The sequence below is a fragment of the Helianthus annuus genome, chromosome 7 (assembly GCF_002127325.2).
Source record: "Helianthus annuus cultivar XRQ/B chromosome 7, HanXRQr2.0-SUNRISE, whole genome shotgun sequence".
Taxonomy (NCBI): Eukaryota; Viridiplantae; Streptophyta; class Magnoliopsida; order Asterales; family Asteraceae; genus Helianthus; species Helianthus annuus.
Genome location: NC_035439.2, coordinates 27813627 through 27837665, shown reverse-complemented (window position 1 = coordinate 27837665; position 24039 = coordinate 27813627). Strand labels below are relative to the sequence as shown.

The 24039-nt window shown below is 36.8% G+C and overlaps 2 protein-coding genes across 2 annotated transcripts; one reads left to right on the top strand and one right to left on the bottom strand.

Annotated features, from left to right (window-relative positions):
- The first annotated feature begins 9989 nt into the window (after window positions 1–9989).
- LOC110878029 (ethylene-responsive transcription factor ERF021) lies at window positions 9990–11360 on the top strand. Its single transcript, XM_022126288.2, has one exon. The coding sequence runs from the start codon at window positions 10120–10122 to the stop codon at window positions 10663–10665; it is 546 nt and encodes a 181-aa protein (XP_021981980.1). The 5' UTR covers window positions 9990–10119; the 3' UTR covers window positions 10666–11360.
- A 2019-nt stretch (window positions 11361–13379) lies between these two features.
- LOC110878028 (PITH domain-containing protein 1) lies at window positions 13380–18275 on the bottom strand. The gene is made up of 9 exons (XM_022126287.2): window positions 17925–18275; window positions 17531–17611; window positions 15773–15822; window positions 15166–15243; window positions 14579–14636; window positions 14458–14507; window positions 14221–14329; window positions 14090–14151; window positions 13380–13655 (listed from the first exon to the last, which is right to left on the bottom strand). Exons 1-9 carry the CDS (start codon window positions 18006–18008, stop codon window positions 13613–13615), a joined length of 615 nt encoding a protein of 204 aa, XP_021981979.1. The 5' UTR covers window positions 18009–18275; the 3' UTR covers window positions 13380–13612.
- Window positions 18276–24039: the final 5764 nt, after the last annotated feature.

Here is a 24039-nt window from a genome sequence, read left to right as displayed (position 1 = left end):
AACCGGCTGGCTCCTGGGGAGCTACAGGAATTGTCTAATCAGCTACAGGAATTGTTGGATAGAGGTTTCATTCGACCCAGTTCTTCGCCTTGGGGAGCCCCAGTTCTGTTTGTAAAGAAGAAAGACGGGTCATTCCGTATGTGTATCGATTATCGGGAACTCAACAAGGTAACCATCAAGAACCGATATCCGTTACCACGCATCGACGACTTGTTTGACCAGCTGCAAGGGTCAAGTTTTTATTCAAAGATCGACTTAAGATCGGGTTATCATCAGGTGCGGGTTAGGGAGGAAGATGTTCCCAAGACTGCTTTTCGAACGCGCTACGGACACTACGAGTTTTTGGTTATGTCGTTTGGATTGACAAATGCACCAGCGGTTTTCATGGATCTCATGAACCGCGTATGTAAGCCATATCTTGACGAGTTTGTTATAGTGTTTATCGACGACATCTTGGTTTATTCAAAGAACAAGGAGGATCACGAGCGTCACCTACGTCTCATCCTGGAACTTTTGAGAAGGGAACAGCTGTATGCGAAGTTTTCTAAGTGCGATTTTTGGATTCGAGAAGTGCATTTCCTTGGCCACGTCGTTAACGAAAAAGGGATATATGTAGATCCTGCAAAAGTAGATGCAGTTAAGAATTGGGCGGCACCAAAGACTCCTTCTGAGGTGCGCCAATTTCTTGGTCTCGCTGGATACTATCGAAGGTTTATTAGAGATTTCTCGAAAATCGCGCAACCTCTCACTTCGCTGACACAGAAGAACACGGTGTACTCTTGGGGAACGAAGCAGGAAGAGGCTTTCCAGTTGTTAAAGCAGAAACTTTGCAGTGCACCGATCTTGTCCTTGCCAGAGGGTACCGAAGATTTTGTGGTCTACTGTGATGCGTCGATTCAAGGTCTTGGCTGTGTATTAATGCAACGCGAGAAGGTGATAGCCTATGCCTCGCGGCAGTTGAAGATTCACGAGAAAAACTACACGACACACGACTTGGAGCTAGGAGCGGTGGTATTTGCGTTGAAGATCTGGAGGCACTATCTGTACGGTACCAAATGCACCATCTACACCGACCATAGGAGTCTTCAGCATATCTTCGACCAGAGAGAGTTAAATATGCGGCAACGACGATGGGTTGAACTATTAAATGATTATGAATGTGCCATCAAGTATCATCCGGGCAAAGCGAACGTCGTAGCTGATGCCCTCAGCAGAAAGAATAGTGCACCTAGGCGCGTGCGAGCGTTGCAACTCACGATCCAATCCAATCTTCCTTCCCAGATACGAAACGCCTAGTTAGAAGCGTTGAAACCAGAGAACGTTCAAGCTGAAGCTTTACGCGGCTCAACGCAACGACTAGAGCAAAAGGGAGACGGTGCTTACTACGTAACCGGACGCATCTGGGTTCCACTCTATGGTGACTTACGAGAACTTGTAATGGATGAGGCACATAAGTCACGTTACTCCGTACATCCTGGATCAGATAAGATGTACCACGACTTGAAAAATACATACTGGTGGCCTAGCATGAAAGCTCATATAGCAACTTACGTCAGTAAATGTTTGACTTGTGCTAAAGTCAAGGCGGAACATCAAAAGCCCTCAGGTCTACCGCAGCAACCAGAGATACCCACATGGAAGTGGGAACAGATCGCCATGGATTTCGTGACAGGACTACCAAGAACTCAGGCCGGAAACGATACCATTTGGGTGATTGTTGATCGTCTCACGAAGTCAGCACATTTCTTAGCAATCAAGGAGACAGACAAGTTCTCGCATCTAGCCGCGGTTTATCTTAAAGAGGTCGTCTCTAGACATGGGGTACCAACTTCCATCATCTCAGATCGAGATCCACGTTTCACTTCTGAACTTTGGCAAGCAATGCATAAGTCGTTCGGTTCACGGCTCGACATGAGTACCGCTTATCACCCGCAGACGGATGGTCAAAGCGAGCGCACCATCCAAACGCTTGAAGACATGCTGCGGGCATGTGTAATCGACTTTGGGAAAGGATGGGAAAAGCACTTACCGTTGATAGAATTCTCCTACAACAACAGCTACCATACAAGTATTAAGGCAGCTCCGTTCGAAGCACTATACGGACGAAAATGCCGCTCACCTCTCTGTTGGCTTGAGGTGGGTGACAGTCAGATCACAGGCCCGGAGCTTGTGCTTGAAACATCGGAAAATATTGTCCGGATACGGGACCGTATGGCCGCAGCTCGTGACCGTCAGAAAAGCTACGCTGACAAGCGTAGTAAACCTCTGGAATTTGAAGTTAATGATCGCGTTATGTTAAAAGTCTCACCCTGGAAGGGTGTGGTGCGTTTTGGGAAACGCGGCAAACTAAACCCTCGTTATGTAGGACCATTCAAAATTCTGGAACGAATTGGAAAGGTGGCCTACAGGTTGGAATTACCTGCTGAGTTGGGTAATGTCCATGATGTATTTCACGTGTCGCAGTTAAAGAAGTGTTTGGTTGACGAAACACTAGTTGTACCATTTCAAGAACTGAAAATAGACGACAAGTTGCAGTTTGTCGAAGAACCAATAGAGATTATGGACCGGGAAGTTAAAGTTCGTAAGCACAGCCGTATACCCATTGTGAGAGTTCGTTGGAACTCAAGACGTGGTTCGGAGTTCACGTGGGAACGTGAGGACCAGATGGAACGTAAGTATCCACATTTGTTTCCCAAGGACAAGACCAACCCTGGCAATTCTAGATCTCATGTAACTAGTGAATTTCGGGACGAAATTCCCATTCAAGTTGGGGATGATGTGACACCCGTGGAAAACGCACAGTCATCCTGATTAGCATCGCATCGTTTTATGGATGGCTTTACAAATTTCGGGACGAAATTTCTTTCAAGTTGGGGATGATGTGACAACTCGAGTTTTCGACCTTCACTTTCACATTAAATGCACGTTGACATGGACTGATTAGTTGTTTGACTTATTGACTTGTAAGGTACACGTTGGGATATGATGGAATGTATTGTGATGTTTATGTGTTAATGAAACGTATTGTGCATATATGTAATTACTGTCATAATGTGAGAATTATCATGAAACACTTGAACTTAGACTGATTAAACCACATAGTGCTCGACGAAACAGAACTAGATTCGCCAAGGTCATCTCGACGAAATAGAATTAGATTCGTCAACATCATCTCGACGAAACAAAGCCTGTTTCGCCGAGCCCGGATTCGCCAAAGCCCAGTTAGGGCCCAATACGCTGTTTTGAGTATAACTACGTGAAACGGTTTCAGTTTCACACCTTTGACAAAACCGAAACCCTAGAGCTCTCTCTCACTGTTGACGGCAGCCTTGTATCTCACCGAAACCCTCTAGATCGATCCTATCTCATCTCGCGGTTAGTATTAATCCTTGTTTGATTGTCGGTTTATATTGGCTGCATATATGTATGATAATGTATAGATTATGTGTTAAATAAGAATCTCTATCGCAAAGGAACTATTGATGCTTGTAGGCCTCGGTTCAGGAATTAAAGAATGTATTACTCGGATATTGATAGATTCGGGTGTTACTGTCATACTTAGGCCAATGATCTAGTTTTGTATGTGCATATCGAGTTGATGTTTGTTAATCTTGTTGGTTGAATATCGATTGGATATGTGTTACTATCATGAACCTATCTACGTTTAGATAGCTAGCGGATCATGTGTTGGTTAGATGATGATTGAACATTTCTGCTTGATGATGATATGTAACGGCTGTAGTTGTATGATTAGGGTTTCTGTAAAACGTAACTGATAATTGACGTAATTGATAATCGACGTAACTGATGTTTGACGAACATGAATGGTTTGACGAAACAGAACTCTCGGCGAAACAAGTGTGTTTCGCCAAGGGACAATTGACGAAACAGAACTCTGTTTCGCCAAAGGCAGGATTGACGAAACGGGTTGTGTTTCGCCAAAGTGTGATTCGCCAAAGTGTGATTCGCCAAAGTGTATTTCGCCAACTTGAATACGTGCACAATAACCTGATTTAACATTGTTAGAAGCTAACTGAGATATTTAACTGCTGTTAAGTGATACGCATGACGTATAGGAATTCGAATGTGTACAATGTGCTACTTGGTGATTATCGATGCATTGTACTTTGTGATTACACATACGTGCCAACTCTGTGAATATCAACTGATCATATACATATACGTACTTTAGGACTTGACTGATTGTTTGTGAGCACTTACTGTAACATACCGAGCAAATCAAGGTGAGTTCACTGCATTTCTCAAGCATGCGTCCCGGTGGTTTGGGACAACTAGTAAACGTTTGGAAAGGGAATCTTGGGTAAACAATGTAATTGGGTCTTGGTTATTGTACATGGGATCGATCATTACCAATGCTTGGTTAGGGGCATTGGGGGCTGGACACACTCCAGGTTATTGAGGGACACACTTCCCGGATACATACGGGCACACTCCCTAGGGTATCTCAACAAGTTATAAACAGCATCAAATCATATCGTTGAACTGACTTAACATATACCCGGTAACAAAACACGTTAACTAAACTTTGAACTCACCAGCGTCGTCTGATACACTTGTCTGCATGCTTGCAGGTCGTTAGAATACAAGACATGGACTTGCTATCTGGGAGTGCTGGGGTGGTCATGGATCGAGGCTATTGGATTACTTATATTTGATACATTGGTTTTGAGTATTATTATGAAACAATTGCTAAACGATTTATCACATGCTTCCGCTATACAACTCTTTGGGAATTAATATTTTGTTTGACATTTTCTATTGGTAATTAATGACATGTTTATTTGAATAATTATCATTGGTTCAATGTGATTGGTGGCTCAGACTCTGATGCGTAACACGCCTCGCGGAGTTCCCGCAGGTGGTATTTTGGAGGTGTTACACTAAAGCTAAACCCTTAATGCTAAACCCTAATGCAAACCCTAAAGCTAAAGCTAAACCCTAAAACTAAAGCCTAATGCTAAACCCCAAATACTATTGCTACACCCTAATGCTAAACCCTAAAGCTAAACCCTAAATACTAATACTAAACCCTAAACTCTAATGCTAAACCCTAAATACTAATGCTAAACCCTAAATAACAGTTATCTTCAATTTTAAACATGTATATACATATATGTATATTTGACAAGTGGGGGGTTCAAATGAGAAGAAAAATTTTGTAAGAATAAAAAGAATAAGTTTTAAACTAATAGAAATGCTTCATTTTAGTTCATTTAATATGTGTATTTAATGTTATTAATAAGGGCATATGGGTAAATTTGTAATTGTAATTAATTAGCTAACTAATTAAACTTGTAACTCACTTTTAAATATACTTTTTCAAGATAAAATAATTTAGGGTGAAGGGCAATTTTCGACATGTGTAGGATAAATTTTAGTATGTGTAAGACAAATTCTTAAATGTGTATGATAAATTTAGATATGCGTAGGGTAAATTTCGGTAAGTGCAAGATATATGTAGGATAAATTTTGAAATGTGTAGGATAAAATGTTTTTTTGCTTTATTAATGAGAAATAACATAATTAATGGGAGGAATTATAAACTATTTAATGTTTTACCATTATGCCATTTCTTCTTTTTCTTTTCACATTAAATTTCTTCTCAAATGAACCTTTCCCTATTTGACAATATACACATTTGTATAGTTAAAAGATTAACAATATACACATGTGTATAAATCCCAAAAAAAAAAAAAATTAAAAAAAAACAAAACCTTAAAGAACAAGCTCCGATTTTTCAAAAAAAAAAATTGCATCTTTTTACATTTGTTTTGCATTTTTTTGCTTAGGGAAAATGTGTGGTACAGAATGCTTCTCAAGTTTCTCAATTAGCCTACTACTTCTCACATGATCCTTATCCTATATATATATATATATATATATATATATATATATATATATATATATATATATATATATATATATATATAGGGAGCCGCTAGAATGAAAACCACCCCGAGTTGTAAGAACCGCGAGAACTACATCCCACGGGTGGGCGTTCACCATGATTTTTTTTTACAACTAGATGTGTGTATTATAAACACAGCCGTAAAAAAAAATTTTAAACGCCGCGGCCGAGGGGGTAGTTTTTTACACCACAAGTTTGGTGAAAAAAAAAATAAAAACACGAAACTTGTGGTGTAAAAAAGTACCCCATCGGCTGCGGCGTTTAAAATTTTTTTTTTTTTACGGATGTGTTTATAATACACACATCTAGTTGTAAAAAAAATCATGGTGAACGCCCACCCGTGGAGTGTAGTTCTCGCGGTTCTTACAATTCGAGGTGGTTCTCATTCTAGCAGCCCCCTATATATATATATATATATATATATATATATATATATATATATATATATATATATATATATATATAGGGTGGGGTTCTAGAGTGAACACTAATGTATTTGTGAACTGAGTGAACAAATCCTGGTCATTGATCTACACACGTGTATGGCCAAGATCTCATCATCAAATCGTAAAATACACTAGTGTATTTTAACTTCAAATCCTGGCCATTGATCTACACACGTGTATGGCCAGGATTAGTTCAATCAGTTCGCAAGGTACACTAGTGTTCACTTTTGAACCTAATCCTATATATATATATATATATATATATATATATATATATACATACATATAGGATTAGGTTCAAGAGTGAACACTAATGTAGCTTGCGAACTGAGTGAACTAATCCTGGCCATACACGTGTGTAGATCAATGGTCAGGATTTGATGTTGAAATACACTAGTGTATTTTACGATTTGATGATGAGATCCTGGCCATACACGTGTGTAGATCAATGGCCAGGATTTGTTCACTCAGTTCGCAAATACACTAGTGTTCACTCTAGAATCCCACCCCATATATATATATATATATATATATATATATATATATATATATATATATATATATATATATATATATAGAGAGAGAGAGAGAGAGAGAGAGAGAGAGAGAGGGGGCCGCTAAAATGAAAACCACAACCAGTTAAGAGAACCACGGGAACCACTTTCCAACCAATGATCTTTGAAGATGGATGGATGAGATTAAAGGTTATAAAAATAATATTAAATTATTTTTGTCTTATTATGTTTTTGATATTTTAATGTCAAAAGGGCAGTTTAGTAAATTTGCTTGTTTTGTCTTATTGTTTATATTGTTTTTTTATTACTTTTTTGTCTTAATAAATTAATTGTTTTTTATTAAAATTAGATTTTTTAATTAAAAAGCATTTTAAAATCTGAATTTTTTTACAAAAAAAACAATTTTTGTTAGTTTTTTTTTTACAAAAAAACGTGTTTACGAGCTGGTTTTTTACGACCCGTTTTTTACGCGGCGTTTTTTACACCTTGTTTTTACGCCCGGTTTTACGCGCCGTTTTTTACCCCCCGTTTTTTCGCGTCGTTTTATCACCCGGTTTTTTTACGAGCCATTTTTTACACCCCGTTTTTACGCACCGTTTTTTACATTCCGTTTATTACGTGCTGTTTTTTTTACGTGTCGTTTTTTTTTCGCCCCGTATTTACGTGCCGTTTTTTTACACACATTTTTAAACTTTTTTTACGGTTTTAAACTTTTTTTACGGTTGTAGACTTTTTTTATAAAACACTTTTTTAAAGATTTGTTTTTTACAAAAACTTTTTAACAAAGAACAAAAATTTATACGAAAACTTTTTACGGTTTTAACCTTTTTTTACACACACGTTTTTTAGTCTTTTTATGTTTTTTACGAAAACTTTTTTTTTACAAAAACTTTTTTACCAAAAATGTTTTACAAAATTTTTTTTATAAAAACTTTTTTTACAAAAGACAAAAATTTATACGAAAACTTTTTTACGGTTTTAACCTTTTTTTTACAAAAACCTTTTTTTACACACGTTTTTAAACTTTTTTACAAAAACTTTTTTTATGGTTTTAAATTTTTTTTTACAAAAAGTTTTGATGACTATATTACCCTTTTGGGTGTCATTATCTGATTGGTGGAGAGTGGTTCTCTTGAGAATTTTCGGTGGTCTGTAAGGTATTTTTCTGATGGGTTTAATGTTGGGTTTGTGTTGTTAAAGTGTTAATTACCATAGATGTGGGATAGATGAGTTGGTTATTCATGTGCTGTGCTGACATATTACACGGGAGTGTGCTGATTATGTGTTAATTACAATAAAATATAAACAAACACCAAAAGCAGATATAATAAGCACAAATGTATTAAATCTGAAAACCAAAAGTAGATATAATGATATGCTGATAATGGAGAATGATTGAGTATGTTATGCTAATTATATAGTGTAGTGCTGATTGTATTTTTTTGTGGTGGTTCCCATAGGTTGGTTCAATCATGGAGAGTTACCAGATCATGGATATGCTCAAAAATTCAAACTTTATTTTGAATTAAACTAACATTGATTTAGAGATTTTTTTTTGAACGGCTAACAGCTTTTCACGTGTAAACCCACCCTTTCGGAGCTATGTCCAAAGGCCGACTAGTCGACCACCGCTAGAAAGCATAGCACACCCCAAATACGCGGAAACCCCGTGGAATAGGTAAAATCCCCCCCCCCCCCCTCTCGGACTCGAACCCGGGTAAAACCCCGGACCAAGCCCTCACCAAGATGTCCAATACCCAGCACAAGCCGGGGATCGAACCGGCGCCTCCAATGTAGACAACCGGCCAACCAACCAACTGAGCTAGGATAATGGACGATTTAGAGATATTTTAATAATTATTTTTAATTAGCTATAGGTAAATAGTGTTAAAAGGTCTAAATTACCTCTAAGCTAATTTTTATTGAAGGACACTTATCAATTATGTGTTAGTTCTTACCGTTCTTATAAAATATAAGTGTTTGTATTTTATCCCATAAGTACAAACAATGCAAACTATTTCTAGACTCCGTACACTTTGTACTTTCTTTAAACGACCTTTACAATAGCCTGTCCCTTTTTTAGTATATGTGTATACATACATACTTGCTAGAGCCTTCTTTGGTTTTAAGTTTATAATATATTGCCTTTCAAATTAAAAAACACACATACATTACTCTTATTTAATTCATATAAACAAGTATATGAGAAAAGGTGTGGACGCAATTGTAACTGAAAACGACTTGATATGTGGGAGCTTACTAACATCCAGCTGTTCTCTACATTCGAAACAATTAAAATGGATAATACTCACTTTCAAAACTTCATCATCGCCACCTCCAATTCAAAACTTTGACTTTGTTGACATAGTCAAACCATGATGTCAACATGAAGTTATCATTCTGCCTCCATTGCTACCAATAACTCTACTCTTTTAACAACTCTAGGTTGCACCCTCAACAATTCTACTCAACCAAAGTATAGGTAGAAACAAGACTTGATTCCGCGCGGTGTATGAAAAATAAGCACCAAAACTCCCTTAACCAAGAACACGACACGTCAACATAAAAAACGACATACAATACACACTAATAGCTAACTCTATCCAAACCACCACTATCGCCCACGACAATAACCAAATATAGGTAAAAACTTAGCCCCGTGCATGCAATATAAGCACCAAAACTCCTTAACCGAGAAGGCGACGCATCAATATAATATACGATACGATATACAATAGTACAATAGACACGAGGGTTTTATACTAATTTGTAGTAGAATAGAATATTCTTTGAATACTTGTAGTCTATAGAAATGAAAAGATATGGTCCTAGGAAAAGATTAAGTGGGCCCAAGAAGAGCAAAGATAAGCCACCTGCAGGAAACCGCGTTATAAACAGTGAAAACAAAATCTCTGTCATCCAAATTCTAAGTGCTCATTTCATTATAAAAATGGTTGATTCCCAAGATCCTATGAATACAAAAACACACAGTGAGAGTGAAGGGACAGATGTCAAGTCTCACAATGGTCAAAACCAAGATCATTGTCTTGTAGCAAACATTAAAACATAAAAATCTATTCATAAAAGTAGATTGAACCTACTTGGAAGCTGCTTCAACAACTTAAAATATATATTGATCACTTGCATCTATAAATACATGGCAGAATTACATTCTGTAATGCATTACCTTTGACAAGAATATTCTAAGCTAAGCTTAAGACAACTAATCATGAGCGAAAACGGTCATCGAGGCGGTACTTCTTCCGTTTACCGGGGTGTCAGGAAGCGGAAATGGGGCAAATGGGTGTCCGAAATTCGTGAGCCAGGGAAGAATACCAGAATCTGGCTTGGGAGTTTTGAGACGCCGGAAATGGCGGCAGCCGCTTATGACGCGGCGGCATTTTACCTCAGGGGTGATGTTGCCAAGCTTAATTTCCCCGAAAGGGTAAACGGTCTCCCTAGGCCGGTGAACTCGAGTGCGGAATGCATACGCATGGTGGCACAAGAAGCGGCATTGCAGTTCACACCTTCCTTGCCGGAATATGAGCAAGAACAAGGTGGCTCGAGCTCGGGTCATACAGTGCCGGTCAATGTCGGGCTTTCACCGAGCCAAATTCAGGCCATAAATGAGTCACCACTTGATTCCCCCAAATTTTGGATGGAATTAAATGATGCTCTTTTGGATGATCCGAAAACGTATTTTTCTAACGCTAGTTACTTTGACCCTGTGGCTGACTGGGAAGAGATACCTGACTATACTCTCTGGGGTCCTTAGGTAACAAAAAGAAAAGAAAATGATAGTATTATTTTTATTATAATAAAAAAGAAACAAAAAGAAATGGTCCTAAAAAATTAGTTACTTACAAAATTTATAAAATATTTTTTCATGATTTTTTTATTAATAAAACTTATTTTTTTTGTGTGTCATAATTATTTATATGATAGTGTGCGTTTCTAGTGGTCAATCTTTTTTCTATTAATAAAGCCTAAGGTCCAAGTGACTACTTTTGACCTTGGGTGTGGCCCAAAAATAAAGGAACCAGCAAGATAGTTAATCTTTAACAACACGTGGGTAGTGACGGAACCAGAACTTTTCAACTGGGTCACAACATAAATTCTTTTTTTAACTACACTACTAAAGACAATTTGGGGGTCAAACTAAAAAAAAAAATACGATCATGTTGACTCACGATTCTGACCATGCATGTGAGGCTCACGGTTAAATACTCATCTACTATGGATTCAATGTAATGAGCTGATTTTTAATAGCTCATTTGACACTACTGATCTGGAAAGCTGCAGTGCTAGCAAGGGCCAGGTGCTTATAAGAATCGATTCTTTTGTGTGTGCGTGTGTGTTTTATTTCATGATGTACGCAACAAAGGTTCCTGTAAGATTTGATATGCCAGTTATGTTGCCTTGTATAAAATTAGTAGCCTCATCATATGCAACGACTACCGTTAGTGTCTACATCTTATCCAGTATCATATAACAATGATCATCTCAGTAAAATAGCTAATCATGTATGGATATCATTGCCAGCTGAGCTAAACACGATGATCATTTTAGTAAAATGGCTAACGATGTCTTGACTGTCCTCAAACACTACCAACTGGACCAAGGCTGAACATCATCTCAGTAAAATGGCTAACTATATCTTACACTACCAATTGAGCTAAAGACGATGATCGTATCTAAAAAATGGCTAAACATGTCTCGATTATCCTCAAAAACTACCAAGTGTTAGGGTATCACAGCTGTGTATAAGAAAAAAACCGGAAAAACGCAGCTGTAGCGAAACTGCTGCTGTTAGACCTGCGTTTGACTTTTGCGGGTTGGTCAACGTTGACCAGAGTTGACCAACGCTACTGTTCACGGATAGTGACTTAGTGTTCACAGTGCATACTGTAGCAGAAACCCGCACAAACACAAACACAAACACTAAAACAAAAAAGAAAAGAACATGGAAATTTTAACATGGTTCAGTCTAACTTGACCTACGTCCACGGTTTGCAATTGGGTAAAAGACCAGTCATTAGTTCTAATAAATGCAAAAGAACGCTCATTTATAGTATAGTTTTAGAAAAGAAACATAAAACATGATAAGTGATACATCCCAGACTGACTCATTACCACTTAACCTGAATCAGTTTTGTCTAAACTCCACCTTTCCTACCATCCTCATATATATCTAGTTGCATTGTTACGGACCGTTAGCTTGTGTTTAGTTGCAAACCAATTCTCTAATATTTGAAAAATGTGTTCATAGGTTGGTGCATTTTCAGTTTAGAAAATCGGAAGACATGTCTAAATGCAGTTGTTTTCAATCAGTTATGTAGACGATAAATTTTTAAATCCAATAAAATGATCCAATTACTAAACATAGTGTCATTTCTGACAAATAGTCCTACAATTCATAGATACTAAAAGCTTAATCACTAAAACATAGTGTCCTCATCTTGAACAAATATTCCTAATACCCTACACTTTAACTTAATACACCATAACACTTCAAGCATGCTATTAAAATTGTCAAGGAACCTGGCATGCAAAATCAAAGTTTTGGTGCTCAAATGGATCGTTTAGCATATCTTTCTGACCATAAAATCTCACTTTAAGCACGCCCGAAGCCTATTTCGTAATCTTCCAAACAGATGTGTGTAAAAAGTTGTTCAAAACTTCACAGAACTTCGTGGAAGGAGCATTCAGTCTATTTAAAGCAAGATTCCATATTTTGAAAGATACACCAAACTATTTGTTGAGGCGCCAAATATTGATTCCACATGCATGTTGTGTAGTACAAAGGCTTGAACATGGTTCAGAAAGGTTTTGGACACTACTTATAACGAGTTAACGACAAACAAGTTAGGGTGAAGGGAGTGGTTACCTATTTGGAATAGGTAAACTCCCCATTCACCCAATCAGACACTGCCACGTCAATTCACCTAAATTGTTTACCTAATGCTCAAAAACGTTGACGGTGGTTTACCTAATGGGGTTTAGGTAAACTATTTAAAAAAAAAAAGGAAAAATGTGTGATTGGTTGAAAAGGAATGGACCCCACCACACACCCATCTCTCTCCCCCTTCCCTCCCTCTCACCGACTCGGTGACCACTCACCGATTTCGCCCCCCATTTCGGTAACATTTGATCGGTAAAAGGGTTGGCGGTGGATGGGGGTGCGGTACCGAGTGGGTTTAGCGCCCCACTCCGCTCACCCTTAGAAATTTAAATGCTAACAGCTTATGAAAAGTATATTAGTCCCGCCGGACATGTCAACCATCTTAATAGCATGCTTAATGTGTCATATTGAAGTAAATTTGGTATGTATGAAGTGTAAGAATATTTATCAGGGTTAGTGACTAGATCATTTTATTGGCTTCTAAAATTTATAATGACAGAAAACAACTGAATTTAAAGTTTGACCACGTTTTCCAATTCTACAAACTTATATATAACTTATCATTTTGAGAAACACAAAAGGTGAAATAGCCATAAACATGTAAAGTGACTCATGTCAGCATATATAGCATTGTAAACTTCTGATATGTAGTTTGCAGACACATCATTCAAGTCGAGTATACGACAACATTTTGAAAGAGGGTATTTCAGTAATTTCCAAACAGTCGGAGGTAGAGACTACTGACATTTTTTATGTATAGCATGACCTTCACCTACTTCTACATGCAGGAAGTTGCTTAATAAGTGAAACGCCAGCAAACTCACTCCACATGTGACATGCCCCCTCCAGTTTCAGATTTTGTCCTGCGTATCATGAGAGCAAAAGATTGAGAAAAGAGCATACTGATTAATAATTCTACTATGTATTTCTTACATAAGCATGCTAATCAAGAAATCATTAGTTACGATAATCTCATACTAGAACTTTCGGATATGCATGTAGCACTTGGGGGCTGTTTGGCAACATCTGAATGGTTAAGTGCTGAACTAGTAAGAGGTCTGAACTATTAAGTGCTGAACCATTAAGAGCCTGTATAATGCTTAACCGTTCAGAGGCAAATGTCTGACCAATTCAGATTAAAAGTCTTAACCATTCAGACTCTGTATAAATCTTAACCATTCAGAGGCAAATGTTGGAACCATTCAGACATCTGCTCGTGAAACAAACAGTCTGAACCATTAACTGCTGAACCAGTAAGAGGTCTGAACCATTAAGAGGTAAACAAACAGTCCCTTACTTGTGATCAGATGGATTCGGCATTAGCTCATAAACAATTGTTGCAACAACATCTCTCTTCATCTGTACAATCAATAAAGACTTTGAGAAAATCACACAAAATAAGAAAATAAATCCTGAAACTGAACTTACCTGAGTAGCTTCACCTTTTAGCCCAATGTATTGTATTCTAGATGTGTCACCGCCATAATTATCAGGAAAATGCAATGTTAGATTTCCAACACCTTGAAACCTAGAATATCTGGTACAACACATAGATCAACATGCGTTAAAAATTGCCCGGTATACTAAAAGCGGAATAGACGAAAAAATCATAACAAAAAAGATTTCTCTATCACGTTTTATACGTTACACAAACATAACACGCACCTTGTCTGGTATTCTAAAACTCCTTGCAAGTTTTCTGCCAAATCCCACTCCTAAAGACAGTATAAATCATTTAATGAAAAGTGTTACAAATTGTAGAAGATATTATATTTAGCAAGCGCACCTGAACAGCTTGCATACTCTGAGCATCTGAGAAATCAATTCCTTCTCGGTTAATAAACCTACATACAATAATTACATTTTAGGGTTTAGTTTGTAGCTATTGAAAAATTGTACAGTAATTAAAGATATTATGGGAAGAGGAAATTATCCAAAATCAAGCCAACGAAAGATAACTATTTTGAAGTTAAACATCTCAAACATTGTTGAAGTATACCAGAAAACCAAACCAAACAATTTTAAAAGAATAATAGTGATATAAAAGCCTATAAGTTTAAATCCTTTCAAGAAAATAAAATACTTTCTTTTAAATATGTCAACTTTTCAAACTTGCTCGATGAAAAACAAATCTTCCAACAATAGTTTGGTTAAAAAAATTGCAATTAAAACGGCTAGTCCAGTAACTTCAAGGAAAAGCTTAGAAATAGAGGGTTACTTTTACATATGCAGGTGATTGCTTTATTGAGTATTGATGTCATTATTGTACGATAACAGAATAAAACCCCCGAAAAAAAATCAATGACAGTTCCAACTAACCAAATTTTATGAAATTATGCAGCTGAAAAAGTAGGGTTTTAAATTTCTACTTACGCTCGCATCTTGATTGGACTTGTTCCATCAGCACCACCAACAATTGAAATGCTCTTTATTTTAACATCAGATGTAAATCTGTCACCATCAGTTTCAACCAATTAACATAATAGTCCACTCACGAGCCTAGAAATAAACATGATGCACCAATACAAATAAGCCTCTTTTTTACCATGGTCGGTTTCGTCAAAATATACCACATAACATATTAATAAAATACCATTCCTTGGAACATCATATAGCAGTTATTAAAGCAATAAATTGTCAGGTGCATTATTATCTTACACCTTATTACTTTTATCTCTTATTAGGCCGTTTAAGTATCTTAATATATATAATATATTAGTGATGAATTAGAGTTTCTTAATTTTCACTCTAGGCTAATCTTGTATCATTTTATATTTAGGACTCTACACGCTGCAAAAAAACTTCCGGTTGTTGTCTTGTCTTTTCAAACAGTAATGTTAGTGATGAATTATCGTTCACCATTTTTTTAAATACTATTAGGAGTGCAATCAGGAATGCAGAAACAGCAATACAAAGTCAAGTAATATTGCCGTTACTTATCATGAAATATAGTATAATAGTATAATACTGTACTACTTACGGAATAAAAACAATCAACTCAGGATCACCCTCATTGCTTTCCAAGAAACCCTGCATCAATGGAGAAAATCACTAATCACATTTAGGTTGAGAGCTGGAGACTATCACAACAACGCTAAACAGAATGCAGAGTTAGCAAGTCATAAAATAAAATACAGAAACCAAGAGAACTCACTCACGGGTCATGAAAACATAATCAAAAGAAGAGAATGGTGAAGGATGAAGATGCAAGTCACTCTACCAGGGACAATATGAATGTTTCACCCCTGGTAGTGTGCTGAATATAGCACTAGGAGGGCTACAAACTAGTCGAGCTTGTATAGAGTAATAAGAGCTTGAGCTTGAACTCGACTAATTTGAGTCAAGCCAAAAGAGGCTCAATCTAGAAACACCAAACTAGCCGAGCTCAGGTTTATAAGGGCTTTGACTTTAATTCTTATTAAGCCATTTCAAACCTTATAAAATATGAAGATGGGATATATACACACATATACATACGTATAGCGGTAATTTTTTATACCATGCATATTTATATGTATTTAAATATATATATATATATATTGAAAAATATAAATAATAATATCAAAATTTATAGTAATATCATATTATCATGCAAAATATTAGTAGTAATATCAAAATCCAAAACATGAACTGAGGAAGTCCAGCTATTTAGAGATTTAGGTTTAATTTTGTTGAATGATGAACTGATGAAGAACCAGCGAATGAAGACTTTTGGTCTCGATTTAGGTTTAATTTTGGGTTTGGGCCTTTACTTATAAACAAAAAGTTGATTAATGTGGGCTTACCTTACTTTTGGGCTGAAATAAGAAAAACCGCTAATAGCAGTGCTACGACCGCTATACGGGTTTCAAAATAGCGGGATTTAGCAACGCTAATAGCGGGACCGCTATAAGGGACCAATATTTAGACAGCTATGGGTTCGTATGTCCGCTAAGCGCTATAGCACCGCTATAGCACGCTATTGACTGCATAGCGTATATACATACTTTTGAGCTGATCGGCCCCACTTGAGCCTGCTTGTATCAATTTGCTTCAATATCTTTAGAGCTCAACAGAAACAAGCTAAGTGCCGCACGGCTGGTATATACGCATATGCATACTTTAGAGCTAATTGAGCCCCACTTGCGCATGGCTTCAATATCTTTAAAGGTAAACAAGAAAAGAAAGGCTAAGTAGCGCACGGCTAGCTTAGAATTGTTGTCTAATATTTGAATGAGTTTGACTATTGAATATGGTTTTGATATATTTTGCGAGCTGCTCAAGCCAACTCTAGCCCGCATGATGTTTAGAAACGCACCCAACACCTTCAATTGAGCCAGGCCACCCTGGGTATATAGATTTTCTCTACGAAGCATATAATCACAACCACAAAGCTTATTTCTTCAAGGTACCAGACCACTTTTATGAACACAAATTGTATGCACACACAACGTATCTTCTTCTGTGACCTTTTTCACCCTTCCATGTCCTGTTTCTAGGGTTTATAATTCCAACCAACCCCCACAAACATCAAATTTTTATTACAAAATGCGGTTCCCTTGAACTTGAAACAATAGTGTCTTCGCTATTTTCAATATACGACAATCATAGAAAACATTCTACAATAACTATTAACAAAACACGAGCCGGCATATCAGCGATAAGGAAAACAATCTCGATTATCATTCCATATTCATCATCTGGATCATTTATCATCGCATTGGCAAACATCTTACCAGAACGTTTAAAGAACAATTACCTCTGAAGAACTTAGGCGGTGCTCCCAAGCTTTGAAAACCGATTTGACACTTCCAGGAACAGCCTCATTCAGTGCAGACACCTTTAAAACAAAATAAGTGATTTATTTTCCATATTCTCAAAAACAAAAAGATGTATACTATATAACCTAGAGTCCCCAATTAAAGTAATAGAAGTACTAAAAAAAAACCCTAACAACTGCTCAAACATATGCATTACTACTTTTATTCTCAAATAATTTCACTGATCACACAGCAACAATACAACACATATAATCAGTCAATTACCAACTGTAACTAAAAAGTCCTAATTTATCATAACATAAATCAGGCAATATTGATTAATATGGAATATGAAGTTGCGTAAGGAGCAGATAAGAAGGGGGAGAAGAAGACCTTGTGGATGTCAATGTGTTTGTAGAGAGACCAATCGGATGAACAGTCGTGATCTTCGCAGCTGTGATCATGCAAGCACGCCATTTCTTTCTCCTCACAAGATTATCAGGATCTCAGTGGCGATGGAGCTTATATCAGAATCCCTAGAATTCTTGTTAGACACGAAAGGAACTTTGAGTTGGAGAGAAGGCTGCTGCGTTTACGAGTTTATCCTCTATCATTTGATGGTAGTTTGGTAATTTTTGGAGAATCCACAATATACCAATCTTAAAAACTCAAATAAACAAATTTAAGATTAAACTGTGATTTGTGTCCCTGAAGAAACAGTCTGGTGTTAAGTCGGGTCCCCATTCTGAAAAATTTGCTTGTTGAATCTCTTATTTTGTAGAAGTGTTACACATTGAGTCCCTGAGATTAGGTTCTGTTAGAATTTACCGTTAAATGATTAACTAAATACATTGTAGCAGAGGTAAACTAGACATTTCAACAATATAAAAACACCGCATCCTTATAGTTTGGTTTTCCCTACACCATGAGTCCCCCACCACCACCATCATCTGCAAAAGAATGATTTTATAAAAAAAAAATGAAGAATGAACTTCACATAATCATATCAATGGTAATAACTTGTTTATATTTATCAAAATATAGATACTAAGAAATCTACAAAGTATATTAAAACAAAACATTTTAGTGCCACTTGTTAGCCTCTTACACCTGTTACTGCCATGTGGCTGAATACCACTATATGTTTATTATTTTTGAGCGCTAAAACCAAAAGCTCTTCTACTTCTTCCGTTTTCTTTCCTCACACGCCATTCATTCATAAAGGGCTTTCCATAAAGTTATTACATTTATCAAGAACCCTAAATCAACTTCATCTTCAATCAAGATCGGAAGCGACCAGGTAATGTATGTTTAATGTAACGATTTGGGTTTTTTTTTTGCTTGATTGATGTTCTTTTCTTTCAATTTCAGTTTCATCATGTTTGTTCCTTGATTTTCTTAGGTTGTACATAACAGGAGGTCGGATGGTTGAAGTTTAGGATCAGAAGAATGAAAAAGAATGAAATTGGTTCACTAGGTTGAAGATTTTATGGTGGTGGCAGCTATGATATTAGAGGACTCGGCCATTAGGCGGCCATTTGAACAAGAATCTTTGAAGACGGCTTCGTATAAGGTAGGATTCGGTGTTTTCGGTTTCCTTTTTGTGGCGTTGGTGTTTGGAAGACCTAGTTGCCGCTTCCGGCTATGGCGGCTAGGATTCCGGTGAATGAAAAATGGAAAAAACTACAGGTATATCTATTGCCCATTGAGACACAACATAAATACACAAATATGATTATGTGAACCTTACACTAAATTTCTCATGATTCAGACTTCAACTCAAATGGTTGAATAAGGTGGACTAGACTTCAGAGTAGAATGGATGTCAATTATCCTCATTTTACCTCAGCCATTAAAAGGTTGTGTTTGGAGTGTACTGCTGATGAAATATGACTTGAATATTTGAAAGAAAAAGGTATTCCTTGAGCTTTGAATGCTATGCAATATGGTCCAACTGAATGAAAAATTGTGTAGGTGCTTTCTTAAAAAACAAAGATAATCACCTATTTGGATGCAGAGCAAGAACATGTATAATTTATATTGACTTCTATCAACTATTTCAGTTATGATATGTTTTCTTTTTTATTAATTTTATTTTTGATCAAAGATTTTGAAAGCTATACAATATGGTATAACTGAATAGAACAATGTGTAGGCGCATGTGATCAAAAATGGAAGATGTGGAAATATCAACCCTTAGGTTAGAGGGAACTGTACCACGAGTATAACTACATGTTGTACGCAGGTAGATTCCATCTTATAGGGATCACGAGATACACTACGTGTTGGGCCGCTGGTCAACCGAGAGGTACACCCATAAACCTCGAATGTTTAGGCATAGACGATAAATAACATCATCATCGCCACCAATTTATTTGCATCTTAATGCGTTAGTATATATTTTGTTGAGGCTTATAATCAATTATTAACTTAGGTTTTCTTAGGTGGCATGTGTAACGCCCTGCTATTTCATACTTTCCATATTTGGAAACCCTCGCTTGTAATTCTATTTCTAGAAACTTTGTAATCTTGTAATCGTTCGTTCGTTGTAATAATGTAAAATCCGAGACTTGAATCATAATGAAATTCGTGTTTTCATTACATTTATGTTATATACGTCTTATACATGCTCATACGTTCGAAAACATTATTCGTGTGACACTTTATTCATATTTTGTGCTAAAAACGTCAAACTTGCAAACTATTGATCTATATGCTAAATTACGCAAAACTGATGCTAATTCTTGACAAAGAAACATAAATATACTTGTTTTATATCTATCTTGTGATCCGATTGCATAACATACCTTTACATATGTTTCTTGTACCTAAAATACCCTAAATTACACTTAAAACGTCAAAACTTGGAACTATAGGGGGCTGTTGTGACAAAAATAAAATCTGACCACTTTGGGAGAGTAGCGGCCCGAGAACAACTTGGGCTCAGGCTTCGCGGCCCGCGAGAGCAGCCCAGCTCGTAAAATTGTGATCAGACGCCTTTTTTAGCGGGTTTTTGGTGTTTTATTTGATTTTTAAACTTGTTTTAGCATTAAATACCTCACCAAACCCAACCCTAATCTTCCCCTATAAAACCCAAGTGCTTACCAAGCATTTTACACTTTGCAAATCATCAACAACACTCTCAAATCTTCCTCTAATCAGCTGTTAATCAGAAAGTTCGAGCAGAATCATCAACCTTCACTACAGTGAGCATAACTCACTCAATACTTAACCTTTTCACTTGATTCTTTTTCCCACTTGCTTGGAACAACCTTAGGAACATTTCTAGAGGTTTTCCATTGAAAACCAAGCTCTGGAATGTCACCAAAAAGGCTCCAAAGTGGACTGTCAGTTTCTATTTTCATTTAAACTTTGTTAATCTTAGTTGAACTTGAGTCTATCTCATCTCAAACCTATGTCCTAATGCTCATAATAAATTGAATGGTTAGTTGGGCTTAAAAACAAGGCTGAGAATGTTAAATCAGAGGTTAAAACCTCACAAACATTCTGTTTTAGTTAGGGTTTTACCCACAAGTAGTGTTCAAGCATGAAGCTTGATGAATGTGTGATAGTTGGACTAGCTTGGGCTATCCTTCATAGAAATCCACTCACTACTTGATTTTTCCATAGATTAGTTGTTTTTATTTTATTATTACTTGTAAGTTCATGACCCTCCTTGTTGTTTATAACAACAAGTGTAGTGGTGAACAATTGAGGTACCTAAATGGAAGCTTTGTTCTTCCTACCTCATGTATGAATTATATGACATAAAGAGGTGCTTAAATGGAGACTTTAATCTCCTACCTCATACTTGACCTATAGGACTTTGTAATCTTTATGTTATCTATATATTCCATATATATACCTAAGTAACTAAACTTGATGATAACTTAGTAATTACTTGTCAAGAATATGTTACATCATCTATGACCATACACTTGTTACGACTCTAATGGACCTTTGAATCCATGAAATCATACAAACTCTTTTGAGTTTCAATAGTGTCAAGAACAAGTGTTATGTGTACAAGATGAAAAGCTTGCAAAACCGTGAGTATACTCGACCCTTTTTACTCTTTAACACTTTGGGATGCAACATGTATATTATACAAAATCACATGACACTTGAACTATTTTAAACATACTCTATGCATGCTTCACATGATGTTATGTGTGATGCTTTTTAATCTCGTATGCTATGTAAACTATTTGGTCGATATATGCTCACTAACTTTGCTAGCCTACCTTAACAGTTATAGCGCTATAGGATTAACGCACCGCCCATTAGTCTTGGGGTATTGTTAAGTTAAACATGTCACCTCCCGCTACTCTATTGGGATAAGCTATTTTAACGCGTTGTATACTTGGGTTTGAACATATTGTACGCCATCTTTGCATACTAGTATTCGCATATTATGAATCATGTTGGATATGAGCACTTTTTATTCTATATTATGCTATGTAAGAAAACTTGTATACTCGCCAACTTTTTTGTTGATATTTTAATACATGTTGCAGGTTGATTGTCGAGTTGATGATGAGAAGAAATGCAATTTAGGTGGACTTAGATACACACCTAGATTAATTTTGTTATTTCGATGTTATGTTATGAAACAATTGTTGTCTTTTTATTGAATCTTGTATGACATTTAGTATTGAAATGAAATTTGAATTTAAATTATATTGTCACATAGTGTTATGAAGTCTCTTGCAATCTAGTTTTCGTCTCATCCCGATGTTTCCGCCATCGGTTGGGGTGTGACAGATTGGTATCAGAGCCATAACTATAGGGAATTAGGAAAAAGTAGGAATGGTTTGCCCTAGTCTATAGTTTTAGGAACTTTGACTCTTATTTGTTGTTTAAAATTTATGCACTCTACCTTACATGCTTCCTAGCAATTCTTCTTGTTTGTTAAACTTACATGCCTTTCCTAAGGCTAACATGAATACACTTTGATTATTTGAAGACACTCGTAACATAAACGAGACGACTTTACCAAAATAGGCGTGAAACCCACAATTTGGTAAACGTCTCTCATTCTACCTTAAATTATTTTTGCACGAAATTACACCATTAAGCTAGGAGTGAAATCCAGAACTTAATGGTAATTTCCATTTCAATTCTAGTTGACCCTCGTCAAAGTGTCAAAATTATATTTTGACCCGATGAGTACCAACCACATTTAGGGTATGAAATCGTCAAGTTAGGGGTGAAACCCGCATCTTGTCAATTAAGTCCCATTCCTCGATTTTCCAATCTCGCCAAAGTCCCGATTGTTTCAATCAATTAGAGAAGTGTAGTAACTGGAAGGGTAAGATACCGTTAATCGCTTCTCGATGAGAGTATCTTACCTATAAGCCAAAGCACGTTTTCTCTAATTCGAAAGGACTTTTGACCCACTTTGGAATAGTCGACGTTTCTATACCTGAAACGATCCAATGTTTTATTGAGCCTCTCTTTTATGTATCTCAATTTATATGTGATTTTATACTTGAACCTTCGTTTATTTCAAAACCGTTACACAATTCACACGTTTATCGCAATAAAAAACAATAATAATCTCTCGTGAACAAACTAAATTTACGATGCTTTCATTTTCATGTTATGCTATGTGAAATTCATTTTATGCTATGTGGAAACCGTGATTATACTATTTGAACCTTTATATGAAACAATTTGAATACTTTTATATTATGTGACACTTTATGCTATGTGATGCATTTCATGAAAACGATTTTCTTAAACAAACATTATGATCAAGTCTCACCCTTTTCGTTCTTTTGAATCTTAGATGTCTTCTCATCTCTCCAACTCGACTAAGAAGTCAAAGACCAGCTCTCAAAAGAAGATGATGGCATTCATGGCCAATCAGATTGCGTGTATCGTCCCTAAGATCGTCACTGAGATTCGAGCTTCTGATACTCCAAACTCCTCCTTCGATTCAAAGGTTGAAGCACGCAAGCCTGTGTCGTTTAACTTCAAGCACTTTTCGTCTTGCAACCCCAAACCATTCACTGGTAATGAAGGGGTGACTGCTATGCTTGAGTGGTTTGACAGCATAGAAGTCACATTCATCAATAGTGAGTGTCCCGAGGAGCTTAAAACGCGTAGTGCGACTGGGGTATTCCATGCCCGAGCTCTCGAATGGTGGACAAACGAAAGGAATCTTCGTTCTAACGAAGTTTCTTATACCCTACCCTGGGAAGAAGTTAAGACACTTATGATAGAAGAATTTTGCCCTCCGCATGAGCAACAAAGGTTGGAAGAAGAATTCTGGGCTTTAAAACAAGTTGGTGATGATAACCTAGCCTATACTACTCGCTTCAAACAGCTTAGTTTCGTTGTTCCTCACCTCGTTATGACCACCGACCGCAAAATAAGGAAGTACATCAATGGTTTACCCTCTGCGACGCGTGACGCCATCGAGGCAGCTAGACTCGATAATATCGAAGCCGTTTACCGTTTAGCCGCTTCCCTGAACAACAATCGCATTCGCGATAAGCAAGCT